At 38.2% G+C, this 21775-nt stretch overlaps 1 protein-coding gene across 5 annotated transcripts in view; it reads right to left on the minus strand.

Moving 5' to 3' along the window:
• The window catches only part of ARIH2 (ariadne RBR E3 ubiquitin protein ligase 2), a 51791-nt gene that overhangs the window by 23694 nt on the left and 6322 nt on the right, over nt 1-21775 (minus strand). The window contains exons 2-3 of one of the 5 annotated variants that reach the window (XM_049097987.1): nt 8954-9025; nt 6333-6378 (exon numbers count right to left, since the gene is read on the minus strand). The exons of 3 other annotated variants lie outside the window; for them this stretch is intronic. In XM_049097987.1, the coding sequence (XP_048953944.1) occupies nt 6333-6378; nt 8954-9024 (117 nt within the window). In that variant the 5' untranslated portion in view covers nt 9025. The remainder of the gene's footprint in view (nt 1-6332; nt 6379-8953; nt 9026-21775) is intronic. One more of the 5 variants, XM_049097988.1, reaches the window with a different exon arrangement.

The raw sequence follows: 21775 nt of genomic DNA on the forward strand, positions 1-21775 counted from the left end.
GAATTGAATGATAATGAAAATACCACAGAATAAAACTTGGCGGGATACTGCTAACATGATGCCAGAGATGAATTTACAACTGTAAATGTTTATGTTAGAAAAAAAACAAAACAAAAACAAATCAATGATATAAAGTCCCCTTAAGAAACTAGAAAAAAGGGGTGCCTGGGTAGCTCAGTGGGCCTTTAGTTCAGGTCATGATCTCAGAGTCCTGGGATCAAGCCCCACATCAGGCTCTCTGCTCAGTGGAGAGTCTGATTCTCCCTTTCTGTGCTCAAATGTGTGCTCACTTGCTCTCCCCCGCCCCTCATAAACAAAATCTTAAAAAAAAAAAAAAAAAAAAAAAGAAACTAGACAAAGACAATAAAATTAAATGTTTAAAAAGGTGTGGGGGGGGCTGGGTAGAGTGTTCAGTTGGTTATACATTCGACTCTTGGTTTTGGCTCAAGCTCGGGTCATTATTTCAGATGAAGCCCTATGTTGGGCTCTGAGCTCTGGGAGGAGTCTGCTTGAGGATTTTCTCTTTCTGCTCCACCCTCCCCACCCCCATAGGTGCATGTTCATGCTCTCTCTCTATTGCATATAAATAAATCTTAAAAAAAAAAAAAAAAACTAGAAAAAGATGACTAAACTCAAAGCAGGTGAAAGGAAAAAATTATAGAGAAAAAAACCAGAAATAACTAAAAATTCAACCCAAATAATACTGAAGATCAACAAAACTTGTAAGTTAATTCTTTAAAAAGATCAACAAATTTGAAAAAAAAACTTTAACTATAACAATTAAAGAAAAAAGAGAATACAAATTACCAATAAAGGGGGTGAAAAAGGGACTATCCCTACAAACCTTGGTGATACTAAAAGTAAAATACTACAGGTGCTAAAAGTAAAATAAGAGACTATTATAGAAAATCTAATTTTAATAAATCTAGTATCTTTTTTTTTAAAGATTTTATTTATTTATTCATGAGAGACAGAGAGAGAGAAGCAGAGACACAGGCAGAGGGAGAAGCAGGCGCCATGCAGGGAGCCCAATGTGGGACTCGATCTGGGCACTCCAGGATCACGTCCTGAGCCAAAGGTAGACCCTCAACTGCTGAGCCATGTAGGCATCCCTTGATAAATCTAGTATCTTAGGTGAAATTGACAAGCTCCTTGAAAAATAATCAGCAAAACTGGCACAAAATGGAAAAGATAAACTGAGTAACTAACTTTATGTCTATTAAAGACATGGAATTCATGATCAAAAATTTTCTCACACAATTCCATCCCATAAATTTTTACTGGTGAACTCTAACAACACTAATCTCACACAAACACTTTCAGTAGCTCAGAAAAGGGAAAGCAATACTTCTTCCAAATTTATTTTATGAGACTAACATACCCTGGATACAAAAATCTGACAAAAATATAACAGAAAGAAAATTACAGACCAGTATCCTTTATGAACATTGACACAAAAATCAATCCAAATATTTTAACAAGTTAAATCCAGAAATATAGAAAAAGGACAATATATGATATGAAGTGACATTTATCCCAGGAATGGATAGCTGATTTAACATTTGAAAGCTCCTATTGTAATTCACTAAATTAACAAAATAAAAGTGGGAAAATTATAATTTCAGTCACAGAAAACCCATTTGACAAAATTCAATATTCATTCAGGAAAAAATTCCCAGCAAATCAGGACAAAACGTGAATTGCCTGAATCTGATAGAGGGCACCTATGAAAAGCATTGTATTCAATGATGAAACAGTGAATGCTACTATCAGGAAAATGGTACAGATGACTACTCTCACCATTTAACATTATATTAGAGGCACTAGCCAGGGCAATAAGGCAAAGGGGGAAAAAAAAAGATATAAAAGATATTAATAAAAGATTGGAAAAACAAGAAGCAAATCTGTCTCTATTCCTAGATAAAATGACTGTTTACTCCGAAAATTCTAAATCAATGTACAAATCTACGACTAGAATAAATGAATTTAGTAAAATAACAAAATACAAAGTCAAGTGTTTCTATACAGCAGCAAACAAATGAAAGCTAAAATTTAAAACAGGTGAAATGTGTTTTAATAATATATATTAATTAGACTAATACATCTAAAATATTATTTTAGGGACGCCTGGGTGACTCAGTGGTTGAGCACCTGCCTTCAGCTCAGAGTGTGATCCCAGGGTCCTGGGATTGAGTCCCGCATTGGGCTCCCTGCATGGAGCCTGCTTCTCCCTCTACCTGTGTCTCTGCCCCTCTCTCTCTCTGTATCTCTCATGAATAAATAAAATCTTTTAAAAATAAATAAATAAAATATATTATTTTAACATGTAATCACGAAAATTATTCATGAACTTTTATTTCACATCTTTTTTTCATGTAAGTCTTCAAAGTACACTGTATATTTTAGAATTATACCAATTCAAACTGGCCACATTTCAAATGCCCAGTGGCTACATGGGGTCATAGCCACCAGACTGAACAACATAGCTCCAGACTGAACACAGAAATCAGAATTAATCAAAATCGAAGCAGGGTTTTTGGGGACAGAGGGCACAAATTAAAAGTTGATCCTAAAATCTGTGGAAGGTAAAAGGTCCAGAATATTTCAAGCCTTCTTGAAAGAGAAGAACAAAGTTGAAGAACTTAATTCAATCTGACTTCATAACTATGAAGCTACGGTAATCAAGACCGTGAAGTATAAACAGGCTTAGAAACAGATACCAATAAAAAAGAATAAAATCCAGAAGTAATCTCAGACATTTAGGATTAATTTTAAACAGAGGTGCCAAGGAAGTCAGTAAAGGCAACATTCAACAAATGGTTCTGGAATAATGGAACATCATTATACAAAAACAAACCACAGAACTTAGACACTTCATAGCCCGCAAAAGTTAACTCAAAATAGCCCATACATTTAAATGTAAAACTAAAAACTATAACACTTCTAGAAGATAAAATCTCTGCAAACTTGGTTGCAGATTTCTTAGATACAATAATGAAAGCACAATCTTTAAAAGAAAAAAATCGACAGACTGGACTTTATTAGAATTAAACTTTTATTCTCCAAAGACATTAAGAAAATGGAAAGGACACTCCAGAGTAGGAGAAAATAATTACAAATCATATATCTGATAAAGGACTTAATACAGAATCTATAAAGAACTCACGGAACTCAAAGAAGACAACTCAACTTTTAAAAATGAGCCAAAGATTTGAACACTTTACCTGAAAAAAGTATGAACAGTAAATAAGCAAAAGATCCTCAACATCACCAGTCATAAAGGAAATGCAAATTAAAACTACAAGATACCACTTCACAGTCTCTAGAATGAATATAATCCGAAGGACCGTCAATATCAAGTTCTAGTAAGGATTGTGGAAAAACTGGAACCCTTATATAATGCTGGAAAGAATGTAAAATAGTAGTCACCTTGGAAAACAGTTTGGCAGTTTCTTAAAACATTAAACACATGCTTACCATACAACCTAGCAATCCCACTCTTAGATATCTATCCAAGAGAAATGAAAACATATGTCCATTTAAAGCCCTGGACATGAATGGTCATGGCAGCATATTTCATAATAGGCCCAAACTAGAAACAACCCAATGTCCATCAACTGATGAATGAATGCATAAACAAAATATATTCATACAAAGGAAAACCATTCAGCAATAAAAAGGAAAGCACTACTGACATGTAATACCACATGGATGAAACTCAAAACATTATGCTCAGTGAAAGAAGCCAGATACAAAAGACTACATATCGTACAATTTTATTTATATGAAGTTTCTAGAAAAGGTAAAACCATAGAGGAAGAAAGATGATCTCCAGTTGCTTGGGGCTGTGAGTAGGGACTAATGAACACAAGGGAACTTTCCAGATGATGAAAATGTTCTGTAACTCAGATTATTGTGATGGTTACAGCTGCATAAACTTACTAAAATTCATCTAATGGTACACTTTAAAATGAATGAATGTAATGGAATGTAAATAATACTTCAATGAATCTATATAAAAATAAAATCGGTTGATGGCTAGATACATAGCAAAGCACATGTAGCAAAAGGTTAGCAATTGTATAACCTTGATAGTAGGAATTTGGATGTCCACAAATCCTTAAACTTCTTTGCATGTTTTAATTTTTCAGAAAAGAAGTCAGGAGGGAAAAGTTTGTCAAATTTAATGTAATTATAATAACTTGCATAAACAAATGTCACAAGAAAAGGTTGACCTTTATGCTACTGTATCAAATAGTCACTCTGACCTTTTACTTACTCCTTGAAATGAAAAATTCCCCTTGGAGTTTTAACATAGTTTTGACCAAAGGTTAAATGATCATACAATGTGAATTACTGCATAAACAGATAAAACTTCCACATAGGTCCATACTGCTAATAACTTTACAACACTCTCTGGCTCTCTCTCTCCACCTCCCAGACCAAGCCTTAGTGTTCCACTAGATGCTCTGCTCCTAGTCTTTCAGCTCCCTCAATGTTGCTGTTCACAAAGCACAGCTCTCAGGCCTGTCTTTGAGTCATCACAGTCCTGCTTAAGTCTTGGTAGGTGTGAACCTGAGCCCCAAAGGTAAGAACTCCTCTCTCTATTTTTCCTGGGAGCTGGGGAAGGGAATGTGATTGATCAAGGTAGGGAAGGGAGGGCAAATAGTGGTATAAAGTTTATCAAAGACTGAAGGATGCCCTCAAGTCTATGGTAGTCCAGAGTCAAAGATGTGATAAGAGCAGAGGCCAAGGGAGCCTATCTTCCTTGCCTTTTTCTCCTCTTTCTTTGTACCCTCAAACCTGACCAACAAAGGGGTCAGGAGCCTCCGGGGAGCTTTCCTTCCAGCTTGAAAAAACAGTGGGATCACTCTCTGTTGTCATTTTAAACATTGCTCTGCATTGCCAACCCAATCTGGCTTTGTTTTGCCATTGCATTTATAATCCCAACACCCTCAAATGGTTTTTAGTTCTGCATTTTAGGAAGCCCTTAGCTACATCCATGTTGGAAAGGACTTTGCTTCTGGTCATCAGTATTGCCCCAAGGCTGCAGGCAAAAATATTTGGTCATCTTCTACAATCTATGTTTGGGACAGATGCTTAAAAATTATTTCCCTGAAACAGGCCCTCAAAACATGTTCAGTAGTTCCCATCTGTACATAGATACCTAAAGGAGTAGATGGATGCTGGGGCATCAAGTTCTCCTTTCTCTTTCTTATAAACAATGCAGTAAGTGTGCCATATAATTCTATCCCTAATTCCTAAGTAGGGCTTGGGGGATGGGAAGTGGGGACCAGTGGGAAATCCAGAATATGCACTAGTGATGCTAAGATTTTCTCACAGGGACATAATAAAGCGTGTATTAATTCTTTAGCCACTGTTACCAGCAAGGAGCTCCTCACTGGTTATTAGTACACAAGTCTACTACCTCTGCATTTTATTATTCTGGGGGCACCTCCTTCCATATTCTAAGGGCTTCAGAGACTAGAGAGATGAAATAATGTAAACATCCAACTGTTACTTAGAGCAGAGACTACCTTGACAAGATAAAACTTCTGAATCTGCATGGCCTCCAACCCACTCATTACAAGGAGACAGCAGCAGGATTTCAAGACTTCAGATAAGGTAATTCCAGCAGCAATATGGTTATCAGCTTATATTTCAGCAATTCTGTGACTTGCTGTCTCATCCTACGTTTCAACCTTACTGTCTATATTTTCTCCATTAGGTCCCTAAGCAGAAAGCAGACTGTGGTAAAAATGATTTTTAAAACCACAGGTCCCCAAGTCCACCTCAAGTCTGTTAGTAAATGAGAGCCACAAATTTCTTTGTCTCTATCAGAATTTTATATTAATCATTGGAACAAACATTTCTTGATCTCCTGACCACGAAGAACTTAAAATACCAGAGCGAGATAAACCTTGCTACTGAAGGAAATGATAAGTACACACAACATTTTGGATCCTTTCTAATACACAGCCAAGAGCCACCTTTGGAAAAAATGTTTTAAGTTTCAGGTATTTAACAGTTACTACTTGACATCCCAGAGCACTTGGATAGTATGTTTATTACTCAAAATAATGCATAGAATGTGCTAATTTTATGTAAGGACCAAGGTACACAGTGAATAGACTCTGCTATGGACAACAGTTGCCCAAGAAAACCTCTAAGCACGGTCAGTTGCTTCTTCCTCTTTTTAGTCTCCTACAGCTGGTTCAAGCTGTCCAGCCCTTGGGGACAAGTTAATAACACAGCTTGCAAATAGATCTTTCCCCCAGAAAAAAGAAATCCAGCAGCCCACCAAAACTGTCACCAGCCCTTCCCACACTTACCAGTGCCATAGGGAGGATGCAGCTGATGGCAGTGAGCATCAACGGCCTGAAAAAATACAGGTGGTAGTTTCAATTTTTATTTAGAATTCTTACTTGCCAACTGCCTGAAAAATTTTAAGGCTACACGATTGGGTCTCGATGCCTCAGCCTGTGTTAAGCCACTTCGTGGTCCAATCACATTTGTTAATAAACACTAATGGTAATTCACTAAACAGCAGAGATGAAGGAAAGGAGTGAATTGTGGGTGAGCTTCTGGGTCTAAGGTAGAAGGGGACATGATATAGGAAAGCTAGCCTATGGAGATCAAGATGGATGAATTCAGGTCTTGGAGGGTAGGGGGTGGAGTGAGAAGGTACTAAAGGGATAAGAGGAAGAAACAAGGTTAAAGCACAGAGACAAAGGAGTAGGTGAACATCACCCTAGAATGGGACAAAATCAGCAGCAGTAGTGGTGATAGTGGGGTGTACCAGGTCTCTGACCTTAGGCAAGGCTCACCCCTACAGTCTAATTTAAGTGATGGGCCTTCCTTTCTCCCATACTTCTTATCTACATATTCTCAGCTTCTACGAGGTCAGCTCTCTGGCTCCTGATGACAATTCTTCCTTTCACTTTTTCTTTACAGGCCTCTGTGAAAGGAAGGCTGACTTGTAATAGAGGTACCCATGGTATTCATGCTTTAAAAAAATCTGAAGGTTTCTCTCCAGTCTAACCTTAACTCAGTTCTGTCTCCAATCATTAAAATAAATACAAAACCCCCAAAGACCTCACTAAATAAAAAGTTATTTATGCAAAATGCAATAAAGCAAAAATATGAGCCATCATCCTTGACCATGACGGTACTTTTTTACTATGAAAAATTCCAAGCATCTACAAAAATGAAGAGTATGATGAAAACCTTGTACCTGTAACCCAGCTCCAACATCAACTCATGGCCCAGTCTACTCTATCCGTACCTCATCTATCCATTACCTGCTACATTATCATGCAGTAAATCCCAGCCTATCTTTTAGGGTGTACATTTTAATGAAAAACCTCTAGAAAGCAGTTAGTACAAGACTGGTTAAGCCCCTACTAGAATTCTGAGAGTTTTCCAGGGGGTGCCATACAAGCAGAATGACCACCATTTTTTGTGAACCAAGGCCATATCCAATAACCACAACCCAAAGAAATGCAGACAGGAGCTGACATCCAATGAACTGCATATACTAGGATTAAAAGCCAAATCTACCATGTTCATGCAGCCACAGCCCATCTTGTCCAAAAATGATTTCAGGGCAGCCCCGGTAGCGCCGCAGTTTAGCGCCGCCTGCAGCTGGGGGCATGATCCTAGAGACCCTGGATCGAGTCAGTCAGGCTCTCTGCATGGAGCCTCCTTCTCCCTCTGCCTGTGTCTCTGTCTTTCTCTCTGTGTCTCTATGAATAAATAAATAAAATCTTAAAAAAAAAAAAAGATTTCAAATAATGCTCTGCCTCTTGTAACTACTGCTACTGTGAAGAGGCATAATAAGAGGGAATACCAAATACTATCTTGGCACTACCATTCATGTTCCCACTCTTCCCTAGAGGGTATCTCAGAGGCTAGCATATCTTACTGTAGAGCCATAGACTCCAAGAATATATTTCAAAAACAGCTACAGATTGCTGGCCTTAGCTATGTTTAAAACATTAATGCTATTTTTATAACCTTTCTTATAATTCCATCAGAAATGGAAGCCCCTTGAGGACAGAGATTTGAAATAATTTCCCTTCTCTGCCATACCCAAGCAACTGGAACAATGCCAGCACCAGTACTAAGTCCTACATGCTAACACTATCCTCTGTCACTGCACACCCACATTCTCCTCCAGAACCCAGAGAGACATCAAGATCTTTCAAGCATTCAGGTGATGCAGGAAGAGGCCAGATATAGCTCCTGTGAGGAAGGTTAAAAAATATAAAAAATAAAAAACGAAAGGACAAGAGGTCTTCTGAGAGTTTGTAGAGAGTTCTGAAGGGCAGAGATGCTTACAGTACATTGAGGAGACAAAAATATGAGTTAGGGAGAGGGGAAACAGGAAGGAGCTCAGGCTGAAGTCTGAAGAAGCTACTTTAAGTTTTTCAACAGATCAAGATAAAGTGGTACACTTAGTGGATATATTAGAAAATATGAAACAGAAGTAGAAAAAGATTTCTTATATCTCCTCTCTCACCGTTCTAAAAAAAGAAGTAGCAGAAACTAAAGGCAAAGAGATCTTAAAATTATGTTATGGTAGAGGTCAAACTATTTTTTCCTTAGCTCTCAGCATCTATCTAAAAGTTAAAACAACAGAAGACACTCAGGAAACACTTGTTTATTGGGAATCAACAAGTTCTTAATCTATCCCAATTACCAATGAACAAAGAAAATCAAATGGTTCATAAAAAGCACTTTGATGAAAAGGAACAATACCTGCAACCCCATTCCTCCCCAGGTTCCCAGTCTTCCTACCCAGGAGAAATCTCTACCGGTTTTGGTTGTCATCATCATTAAGCATACCCATAATTCTCTAGCAGATTTAGTTTACTTATACTACTCCCTACCTCCCCCTTCTCAGCCCCAACCTTTCTATATTTAAATTACTATTTTCAGTTCCTTCAGTTACCTTTGCAACTTTAAAATATCGTTTACAGGACCGGAACTGCATTTTCCTCCTTGTGTTTCCAAAGTCACCATCCTTGGGCCATTCAAAGAAGGATATTCACACATTAGGTACAAATATATTATCTCTATTAAGTCGCCACCAATCATTTATACTTTGTGCCACTTATGTGTTTGATTTATATTTGGCTTACAATTTTTTGCACAGAATTTTTCTGCCTTGCATAGGAATTCTAATTCCCTCGCCCCTTGTAAAGAGTTCTTTACAACTCTGTAATGGTTTCTTCACTGTATTCCAACTATCTTCCAGCTTCTCTATTTTATCTATTGCTTGGAATCTACTCATTCTTATTCCTGAATAAATTTTTCTTGGATCCCACCAAACCTGTGTTCAAATTTGGCTTGGCTACTTTCTAGGGTAAAACAGAGTTCCTGTTGTACAGGTAACACGATACTTTAAAAGATATATATTTTATTTATTTATTCATGAGAGACATGGAGAGAGAAGCAGAGACACAGGCAGAGGGAGAAGCAGGCTCCCTTTGGGGAGCCGGATGAGGGACTTGATCCTGGATCATGGGATCAGAATCTGAGCCCAAGGCAGACGCCCAACCACTGAGCCACCCAGGTGTCCCAACATGATACTTTTCATTGCACTATTAGGTTAGTTCAACCATTTCTTGAATATTTTCTTTTTTGATTTTTCATCTGCAAGTAACTGCTTCAGAAAAGGTATAAGGAGAGGAAATTTCGGGAGTCCCTGTACATCTGAAAACAAGTGTATTTTGCTATAACAGAATTCTAGGTTCAAAATCATTCTCTCTCAGGACTTGGACGACTGCTGCTCCATGGCCTTCTGATTGTCATTGTTGAGGATGACACATCTGAAACCATTTGTTTTAGAAGACCCAGTGTATCTTTATGGAAACTTTCAGGGTTTTCTTCTATTCTTGTTTTTCTGAAATTTCACAGTGACAATTCCAGCAGTGGGTCTTTATTCTTCTGGGCAATGGGTACAATCTTTCAAAATGAAGAATGCTCCTCTTTAGATTCTGGAAATTTTTTTTTAAGATTTTATTTATTTATTCATGAGAGACACAGAGAGAGAGGCAGAGACACAGGCAGAGGGAGAAGCAGGCTCCGTGCAGAGAGCCTGATGTGGGACTTGATCCCAGGACTCCAGGATCACGCCCCGGCTGAAGGCAGCACTAAACCACTGAGCCACCTGGGCTGCCCAGGAAATTTTCTTATTATACTTTTAAATATTTCCTTCCTTTCAATTTTTTGTTTTCACTTCCCTAAAATTCTGGTAGATTATGATCTCTGGATGGATCCTCTATGTCTCTTTCTTCTGTATCAATTTTTGGCTGTATTTTGGCTTTATATTGAGATTTTCTTGAGTTTATCTTCTGATCTACAGAATATTTTTTAACTTGGCAAACGTATAATTTGTCTCCGTGAGCTTTTTTATTTTGACATTTTCTTCCAGATGGCATCTCTGATTGTTTGATGCATGCTGTATCTTCTTGAATAATACTAAATAGTGTGCTTTTAAAAACAAGCAAAATCATCTACTGGTCTGTTTCAACTCAGATCAATTTTTCCTATTTCTCTTCCACTCTGCATGTTTTCCTCAAATGTCTGGTGATTCTTGGTTAAAAACAAAGGGTCACCAAAAAGAGGGGGAATGAAGTAGGGATAAATGCTGTAACTTCGATGAACCTCAAAAACATCATGCTAAGTGAAAACACCCAGACACAAAAGATCACATACTGCATGAATCCCTTTATGTGACATATTCGGAATAGGTAAATCCATAGAGACAAAAAGCAGATTAGTGGTTGCCTGGTGCTGGGGAGATTGGGAAAGAACTGTTTAATGGGTACCAGGTTTCCTTTTGGGTAATGAACATGCTCTGGAACTTGATGGAGATTACGGTTGCACACTGTGAATGTAGTAAATGCCACTGAATTTCAACTTTATTTTTTTTAATTTTTAAAAATATTTTATCTATTTATTCATGAGCGACACACAGAGAGAAGCAGAGACATAGGCAGGGGGAGAAGCAGGCTCCCCGTGTGGAGCCCAATGTGGGACTCAATCACAACCTGTGCCAAAGGCAGATCCTCAACCACTGAGCCACCCAGGCATCTCGAATTTCAACTTTAACATGGTTAATTTTATGTGAATATTACAATTTTAAAAGGGGAGGAGGTTCATTCAGGAAAATGAATCCTAACTCTGTATGTGGACAAAATCTGTCAACTGACAGGCTTTTATTTTTAGGGTGCTTAATTAGAGGAAGCTTATAAATAAGACGCAAGAGTCCTCAAAGTGACCAATGAAGTCAGTCCAATCTCACACTCTCTTAGGGCCCTCTTTCTCTCCGGGTTATGCTATGTCTCAAAAATAAGCAGATTATTTGCCTAGAAACCCAGTGAGGGCATGGTTGACTATTTTATATAGAAACCTTTAATTTGGGACAACGGGGTGGCTCAGTGGTTGAGTGTCTACGTTTGGCTCAGGGTGTGATCCTGGAGTTCTGGGATCAAGTCCCATGTCAGGTTCCCTGCATGGAGCCTGTTTCTCTCTCTGCCTATGTCTCTGCCCCTCTCTCTCTCTGTGTCTCATGAATAAATAAAATCTTAAAAAAAAAAAAAGAAATCTTTAATTAATCCCCTGATTTACAATTCATTTATCTCTTCCAGCCTTTGCCAGTCAAATCAGAGCCCACAATCTCTTCAAAGATCTGCTGGACAAACTGGCTCCTGTGTGTAAGGTCCTCACATGCCAGTCACCTCAACCTACTCTCTTTGTTGTGTTATGAGTTTATAACATGAATACATACACCTTTACTTTCATTTTCATATTTCAAAATCGAAAACTACCTCTAAATTTACCTCATGCTCTTCATAATCTCTCTGTGCCTTCCCCAACTCTCCAACCACTGATTTACTTTTTTTTTTTTTTAAGATTTTATTTATTTATTCATGAGAAACACAGAGAGGAGAGAGAGAGAGAGAGAGAGAGGCAGAGACACAAGCAGAGGGAGAAGCGGGCTCCATGCAGGCAGCCCGATGTGGGACTCGAGATCCCGGGTCTCCAGGATCATTGGGCTGAAGGCGGTGCTAAACTGCTGAGCCACCTGGGCTGCCCTACCTTTTTTTTTTTTTTTTTTTTTTAAGATTTTATTTATTTATCCATGAGAGACAGAGATTGAGGCAGAGACATAGGCAGAGGGAGAAGCAGGCTCCCCACAGGGAGTCCGATGCGGGACTCATCCCAGAACCCTAGGACCACGCCCTGACCCAAAGACAGACACTCAACCAGGCGTCTCACTGATTCACTTTACTTCACAATGGGTTTTCATTTTCTAGAATTTTATGACTGAAATCATAAAAAAAATAAATAAATCATAAAATATTTACTCTTTTCCCTCATGCAGCATACTATTTTGGGATTTACCAATGAGGCTTATGAGCCATTCACTTTTTATACTGCTGAGAGATATGTTGTTTAATAGGCATGCCACTATTTGTTTATTCATCTGTTTGTGGATATTTGGGTTGTTACCAGTTTTTGGCTGTTGCAAATAAAACCGTTACAGACATCTGAATATCAAACAAACAAAGACAAATGGAGGGGGGACAAAGGTATGTGAGGGGAGCCAACCATCTTGCAGCAGAAGCCAATGTTAACACACCTTCAAAAAAAGGTCTGATGTGTTCTGGATCATAAAATTCAAAACTTTTAAAACATTCACATTGTATTTATGATTGCAGATATTATTAGTCATTTTTATGGCTACTCATTATCAACATGGACCAAAGAACCCGCTTTTATCTCGATAACCAATTACATAGAAAGTTACCGTTAGACATCAAAAATATTACAGGAAAAAAAATACAGGAAACCTATCCAACTTGCCAGTATACGTGGGTGTCTTTATCCTAATCCCACTCCAGTCATGAAACCAGTACGCTCTGAACATTGGACACATCGTTTCAGCAGCCAAAGAAAGGACACACTCTTTCCTCCTCGCTTTAATAATTGTTTCACAATTCTTTTGCACTTCCACATGAATTCTCCACATGAATATAATGTATAATTTCTTACCTTGCCTCTGAAGATTTTGTTTTATTATGTCTGCATGAAGTTCAGGTTTCTTTTTTTTTTTTTTTTTAAAGATTTTATTTATTTATTCATGATAGTTACACAGAGAGAGACAGAGAGGCAGAGACACAGGCAGAGGGAGAAGCAGGCTCCATGCAGGGAGCCCGACGTGGGATTCGATCCCGGGTCTCCAGGATCGCGCCCTGGGCCAAAGGCAGGCGCCAAACCGCTGTGCCACCCAGGGATCCCGAAGTTCAGGTTTCTGTATCAAAATTGACAAAACTAATTCTAAGATGCACACTAAGCTGGAAACCACACATCTATGAGGTATATACTGTCTCTGTTTAGAATTCACTCAGCTTCATGGAAGTCCTTTGACCAGTATACCTTCTATTTACAAATGGGAGAATACAGAAATAGAGGTCTGGGATTAAATTCTCAACTTTTGCATTTATAAACCTAGCTTAGATCAACAACAAGCAACTGTCAAAGAGTTTAAACCCTGGCTTACAAACAACAGTTGTTTTTTTTTTTTTTTAATTTTATTTATTTATTCATGAGAGAGACACAGAGAGAGAGAAGCAGAGACACAGGCAGAGGGAGAAGCAGACTCCATGCAGGGAGCTGATGTGGGACTTGATCCTGAGCCTCCAGGATCACACCTTGAGATGAAGGCAGACGCTTAACCACAGAGCCATCCAGATATCCCAGTTTCTAATCAGCATAAATACACAGCAAGAAATATGCACAGAGTAGTACAGAGACAGGAATGTCCAACTCTGCCAAGGGAACAGGGAAGGCTTTGTGGGAAAAGGGAGTCGGGGGAGATCCTCAGCTTCCAGCTTGGTGAATGGTGGTATCACCAATCAAGACAGAGAATCCAGGAAGCTAAGTTTGATGGCATTGGAGTTATTTCTTGTAAAAGGAGCCAAGGCAGAATCTACAGATTCTACAAAACGATGGGGAGAGCCTAAAATAAGGGATAAAAGGAATGAGAATGGGTAGAGCATGTACTGGCCAAGAACGAAATTGCTAGTCAAAGAGAGCAACTTTCCCAGATGGAGACCACTCTTTGTTCATGTCTGTAAGAACAGCTCTGTTCTAAACTCTCCAAACCAACCTTTTGCTCACTTTCCTTGCATTTTTCTGTCTATGGTTGATAACTTGTGGTTTTCACAGTAAAACCATTTCATGTGTATAAAGCTTCATGACAGTTCAAAAAAAGGGAACACAACATAAGCTTCATATTCTGACAATTCATGTCAATTTGAGTAATCAAGCCACAGGGCAAACACATCTTAGGAAGAACAAGATGAGAAGCTTCCTGTATTTCACTCTGTACCTGTCTCAAATCTTTCCTTAACACTTCCCTCTTTCAGGCAGAGAAATCTAATCTCAAACTTTTCCTAAGGCAGCAGGGGAAAGGCTAAAGTAAAAAAAATGGGGGTGAGGGGGAATGGAACAGAGCACAAGTTGAAGAAAAGTAAGGAGATGCCCAAATAATAAGAACTCCAAAATCAACCAAGTACTTCATTAATTAGTGCTGTCAATGCAGGCCCAAGATCAAACACTGCAGTCAACCAAAAATGTAGAAATAACAGACAGGTACTATGCTCCCCTGCATTCTTTTCCTGGTTCCAATTCAAAATTCATTTTGTGCTATTTTTACTTTTCTTATTAGTGGGACCCAGGAAAAAGGAACCAGAGGCTTCCAATAAAGGCAACTAATTAACTAACTAAATAAATAAAATCCAAAGTACATGATCCATCTACCACATGCATACTCAGAGACATCATCAGCAATATATCACCTAGAACCTTCTTCAATGTGGCTTTTACCCTATAATTGAAAATGCACAATTCTGATGTGTTCTAAGGAATCACAGCAAACGTGAAAGTAACTATCCCACTGATCTGTACCTGCCCTGCCTCTACCATGACCATTTGTTTCATGCACCAGGCACTTTACATTATCTCATTTAATGCTGTGAAAGAGGTATTATCATTTTACAGATGAGAAAATTGAATCTTACAGATGTTGAGGAACTTGCCCAAGGTCACACTATATTAAATGGCAAAAAAAGGGAATGGAGCCCAACCATCTGATCACTAGCCCAGGCTCTGGCCAAGGCCCCACAGATAAAAAGGCCACATTCATGTTCATAGCAATACAACCAGTCCCCAAGAACTGCAACACATAAGTACTTACCTAAATGCCCAATGGTGAAAGTTTGAGCAAATTATGCCTCAGTAATATGGTTTGATATTCAGCCATTTAAAGTGATTTATGAGAATGAAGTAAAAATGGGGAAATACTTGAAATACAGGCATACCTCATTTCATTCATTGTACTTTGCAGATACTGTATTTTTTAATAAGTCGAAGATTTGTGGTAACTCTGCATCAAGTAACTCTACTGGTACCACTTTTCTACTAGCATTTGCTTTACTTCAGGTCTCTGTGTCACATTTTGGTAACTCCTGCCATACTTCAAATTTTTTCATTATTATTATACTTGTTATAGTGATCTATGACAAGTTAACTACAACTCACTGAAAGCTCAGGTAATGGTTAGCATTTTTTTAGCAATAAGGTATTTTTTTTCTTTTTAATAAGATATTTTTTAATTAAGGTATTCACACTATTTTATAGACACAATACTACTGCATACTTAGACTACGGTATAGTGTAAACATAACTTTTATATGCACTGGAAAACAAAAAAATTCATTTGACTTGCTTTATTGTGATATTTGCTTTATTACAGTGGTCTTGAAACCCAACCTGCAAGATTTCTGAGGCATGCCTACATATAAGAAAAAAGCAGAATATAAAAATACATGTACATAACAATTATTAGAATGTAACATCAACTAGGGCAGGGACCATCTATGTTGTTCGATGCTATTTTTCCAGTGCCTACCACATAATAAGAGCTCAATAAATATTGGTTGAATGAATTGAAGCACAGTAATATTATGTATGAATATGGGTAAGACCTGAAGGATTCTAAGCAAGGAACAAAACTTTTATTTTAGGTTAATGGAATTATGAAAGATATTTTTTCTTTAAGTACCATAGTAACAGCTCAACAATAAAAGGTTAAATATAAATAAGTTCAGGATTAGAACACAAATGTAGATTAAAATCACCCCTTGAGGGGGTGCCTAGGTGGCTCAGCTGGTTGATCAGCCAACTTTTGATTTCAGCTTGGGTGGTGATCTTGGGGTCATGGAGTTGAGGTCTGTGTAGTCAGCTAGGCAGGGAGTCCTGCTTGGGATTCTCTCCCTCTCTCTTTGCCCCTCTCCCTGTTTGTGCTCTCTCTTTCTCTCTCTAAAATAAATCTTAAAATAAAATCACCCCTTGATCACACATGGTTCCTATGATAGTGTGAAAGCAAAAGAAAAAGACTAGAATGAATGCTGGCCTTCAATCTGATGAAGAGCTTCTTTTCTGGAAGGCCATAAACATGTTGTGTGTGGTGCCAGGTGTTCAGTGAGCACACAGTCAAAGATGACAATAACCTTTCTAAATTGGCAAGATAGGGACAACTGGAACACTAGTTGTACTTAGGCAATTCTCAATGTCACTCTGGACATTCTTCATCTCCCTTTAAAAAATAAATTTGTACATAGTAAAACAAACATCAGATTTCCAAACTAAAGCATCATGAATTATGTCAACACACCCACTAACAACCAACTATTTCAAACACAGGAATTTAATCTAGATTCTACTGAGATACAGGCATGCAAAGAAACCTGACATCAGGTCATAAAAATAGAAATCAGATGGCTGCTCAGCACACAAACACTACCAGGCCCAACTTGAGGATACTTTCCCATTGATAGTAATAAAAAAAAAATAATAATTGCCATTAACAAATATGCAAATAAAAAGGTCTAAAATCCCACTATATCAAAATACAAAAAAGTTGATTTAGTAAGTAAAATTAAAATGCTTTCCAGATATTATATAGAAACTTGGTGCCACTTAAACGAAAGACTAAGTATAAGGTATTCCGTGAAGAACATCAATTACTCACGTTACCAGTAACAAATGCATAGAAACAAGACTGTTTTGATCATGAGACTATAAAGACTTCCATACTTCAAGTCAGAAGCCCTGAAAACTAATTATGCTTCATCCACAAAGAGGAAAAATGATCCACCGAAGAAGAGTCATAAAAGAGATTTTCCAGCCACATTTTGCTGAATATCAAACACTAGATTTAAAATAAATTCAAGCAAGGGAGTGGCAAAATAAAGTATTCTACGTAACATTTTCCCAGCTCTACTGTAGTTAACACAGCAATTCATAAAGCAAGAATTGTAGTAAAAGTGCTCATTATAACCAGCTTATTTCTCCAATCCCATCTGAGGAACACCCAGGCTTAAGAAGTGAACACTGCAATTCAGCACTGAAGAAGTTTAAAGAAATCTGTTCCTTTCCTCCAGTAGTAAAGAGATCTCAGGTTGCATTCACAATCTTCCACATTTTACTCCCTTTAGCCTGTACTCTTAGTCTCCCACTCTAGCTTAGAAGGTAACTTGTCTGCCTCCACGGCTTACTGACCCATTGGGCTTGGATTCACTGCCCTTCCACTCCACCTCAAGGTTCTCCCATAACACAGAGCTGATAGCTCACTTTTGTCCCATTAGACCAGATCTAGCCTAAAGTGGAATTATTTCTTCTTTCTTATGCATTTGGGTAGGGTCCTGAACCACACTCCTCTCCTGCCCACATCCTAACGTGTTGCTGACAGGAGGAGCAAAGCCTGTGGGAGACTCCTCTGGCCCATCATAAATAAAAGCCAGCCTGAGGCTGATCCCTTTCTGAGCAGTCTGATAGCAAATGCCTCAGGAGTTTCATAGAATAGTACTAATAGGATTCACTGAAGCCAAAATTCTTCTTGACTAACTACTGCACATTTTGCAATAAAAATGGCTGTTATTACTAGAAAAGGCCTATCTCATCTATAACTTAGATCTATAACAATAACACTCAAATAATCTTTGTGTGAGTTTCATATAAAAATAAAGTGTTTTAAAAAGAGAACTTTGTTTTCCTTAAAGACTTTCCTTAAGACATACATAATCACTACAAAATATTTGTCAGAGATTTTTTCCCCCTTCTATAACATCATATCTCACCTGGCAATCATCTAACCTCTAATGACTACAGTTGATACTTGAACAACATGGGTTTAAACTGCACAGAGCCACTTACGTACAAATCTTTTACAATGTAATACCGTAAATGTCTTTTCCTTATGATTTTAACATTTTCTTTTCATCATCTTATTTTATTGTAAGAATCCAGTATATAATACATCTAACATACAGAACATGTGTTAATTGACTGTTTCTGCTATTGGTAAGGCTTCCAATCAACAGTAAACTACTAGTATTAAGTTTTGGGGGAGGGCAGCCCAGGTGGCTCAGCGGTTTAGCACCGCCCTGAGTCCAGGGTGTGATCTTGGAGACCCAGGATGGAGTCCCACACTGGGCTACCTGCATGGAGCTTGTTTCTCCCTCTGCCTGTGTCTCTCTCCCTCTGCCTCTCTTCTCTCTCTCTCTCACGAGTAAATAAATAAAATCTTAAAAAAAAAAAAAAAGTTTTGGAGGAGTCAAGAAAGTTATAAATGGATTCTTGGCAGTGTGGGGTTGGCACCCCTAATCCCCACCATTGTTCAAGGGTCAATTGTATTCTATCTGTGTAAGATGATAGTTCATTCTAAAAACAATGCTTCCGTTTTGCCATATTTGAAAACCAGTAGTTTCCTCACAATACCAGATAAGCATTTTCTCTGTTGTCTGTTCTTAGCCCTTAATCTGATTTCCTGGGCAGTCTCCTTTCTCAATTAATGATCTAATTCATGGGATTTGTCTCACAACACATATAGGAAGTTACCCTGACACCAAGGGCCTTCACTAAACCAAAAACCCAGTGCCCAATTGGAATTTTAATATTTAAGAGATATCAAATCTCAAAAGGCAATAAAAGGGTCAATTTTATGCTGGACAACAGCTCATCCATGGGCAACTGCCAACACACAACCAAAACAAATAAAACAGACATGACTATCAGTGAAAAAGTCGAGCCAGTCCTCAAACTTAGCTTCCATTCATAAACAACTGTTCATATGGCTATAATTTTAAACCACAAACATGTCATATTTTCTACCAGCCAAATAACACCTAAATCATATGAAAGAATTAAATATTTCAATATGTCGCAGAATTGTACAAACAGCACCATGACCAATAGGGGACATCAGTAGTAATCTGAATGATCACCATTAATCTCCACTCTCAGATACACATGCAACAGGGGAGCTAGAAGAGCCAAAGCACCAATAAACACCATTCTATAAATGCAGCCCTCCCGTCCCATAAGATATTAATTACAAAAATAAAAACATTAGTTTTTATCCAGACTGAAAAAGGAAGATTGTATGTGATCCCTCTCTTTTACTCTCAACCAGGCTATTTTTGTCTAGTCTCTTCCTGAACTACTTAAAATATCACTGAGTCCCTTTATGTGCAGCCAAGCCACCAAAAGAGCCAGGACCCTTGCTGCCCAGCCCCAGAAAGAAAATGGTTATTAGCATGTTTCTCAGTGAGGTCTAGGGAGGGGGAAAAATCTTTTACTGTGATCTAAATTTTCATGGACTATTTTCCCCCCCTTTGCCCCATTTTTCTCTTTAATCCTTTCCTTGTGTTTCAACTTTCTTTTTATTTCTTCATCTCTATACCAAGTTCTTTTTGCTCCTTCTTTTCATGCTCTTGACGGTCAGAACAATGCCTTTTCATGACAGCAGAGATGTACAGCAGAGGTACAAATCTGACTCACACCAACAGCATCAGCTATTGTTATCAACAGCTGACAAAATTCATGGTATCCATGAAATTATTCAACACTATTAAGGAGGAAACACTGTGACAGGAATGATGGGGAAGAAAATGTATAAAGCAGTTTGTGCCCTCCATGAAGTGACAATCTAGTTGGAGAGATCATGCAAAAATACACAAAAAGGTAAAACATAAAGCTGTTCAAAGACTGCAGTATGTGCTCTAATATACATGAGTTGTAATGTTCAGGCACTGAGAACAAAGGAGGGTACAACCACTGTGTTGCAGGGTCTCAAGAAAGCTTACTTGGGGGAAAAGTACAAGCTAGACTCTGAAGGAGCCCTGAGGGGATAAAAAGTGAGGCAGCAAAAGACTTTTCAGAGGGCTGACCCTGAATTAGCTTAATAATAAGGAAGAATGTAAAATGGTAAATGTTATGTTACATGTATTTTACCACAATTTTAAAAAAATGAGGATAGGTTTCTGGGCTCCTCAATCGTCTCTTACAGGGTAGGAAAGTAGGCACAGAGGGCCTGACAAACACAATTCTTTTTTTTTTTTTTTTTAAGATTTATTTATTTATTTATGAGAGAGAGAGAGAGAGAGAGAGAGGCAGAGACACAGGCAGAGGGAGAAGCAGGCTCCATGCCGGGAGCCCGATGCAGGACTCGATCCCGGGACTCCAGGATCGTGCCCTGGGCCAAAGGCAGGCGCCAAGCCACTGAGCCACCCAGGGATCCCCGACAAACATAATTCTTATGCATAGATGAGAACATCTGATGAACTTAGTCAACTGATACTGTCCAGCATATAGCCACACACCTGATGATACCTTTTCTAATTTTAAATACCAACACTATAAATAAATAAGCAAACAAATAAATACCAACACTGTGTATGACCTGACAATACAGTTAAAGCAAAAGAAACTAGCTGACCAGATAAAAAGGTGTTTGTGAGGAAGAGATCTGATGCCTTTTCTATCAGGGAAATGACCTCTAGAAACAGAGGTCCTAGTAGCTTTGCTAAAGCTATAGTGTGGAAATCCCAAATCCAGAGGTTCCAATGGGTCTCCGTTCTTCAATTTTTTGCTGAACACAAGGAGAGGAAGTCTGCAATACTTCCAGGAGCAAATCACAAAAAAAGCTGTATATTTTAACTTCCCAATAGCTGCTAATAAAGCCCTGAGTATCTAAATCCAAGGTATTAGTGAATCTTTGCTGACTATGGGGGGGTGGGGGGATGGGGTGGGGGAGATCCCTAAAATAGATAAAATAGTAGGTAATAGTAGATAAAGCAGCTTTTATAGAAATCACACACAACACACCTTAGTTACTTTCATTTAAATAACAAGAAAATTATGTGGATTAAATCATGCCAAAGTGTCCTTGACCTTCACTTTAAACAGATTAACAAGATCAATATAACAGTTCCTGAAGAAAGGGCAGTGAAAACAGTGAAATAAGAGAAATGGCCCCACTTTCACATAATGGCCAACAGCAGAAGAGAAAGAAACATGCTGGGATATTGTCTAAATGCCCATAAAAATATTCATAGTACACAATGTTTTATGTGAGTATACTATGTACTAGTCTAATATTGCATAGCACGAAACATACATGGTGAAGACAATAACCGGCCTGAAGTGCAAGAATGAAAAACATGCTAGCTTAATTGTTAAAAATAAGATTTTTGCAGGAATAAACAACTCTTTAAAATTTCCATAGAACACCCCCAAAATCAAGGAGATACAAGCTAAAATCTCTTTCAACATTAGACATTAGCACATGAAACAACGGAGTTCAATCAGACCAGAGGCACCGATTATTCAGGGCACACCCTGGGCACCTCTCAAGACA

This window comes from Canis lupus, chromosome 20 (assembly GCF_003254725.2).
Source record: "Canis lupus dingo isolate Sandy chromosome 20, ASM325472v2, whole genome shotgun sequence".
NCBI classification, from domain to species: domain Eukaryota; kingdom Metazoa; phylum Chordata; class Mammalia; order Carnivora; family Canidae; genus Canis; species Canis lupus.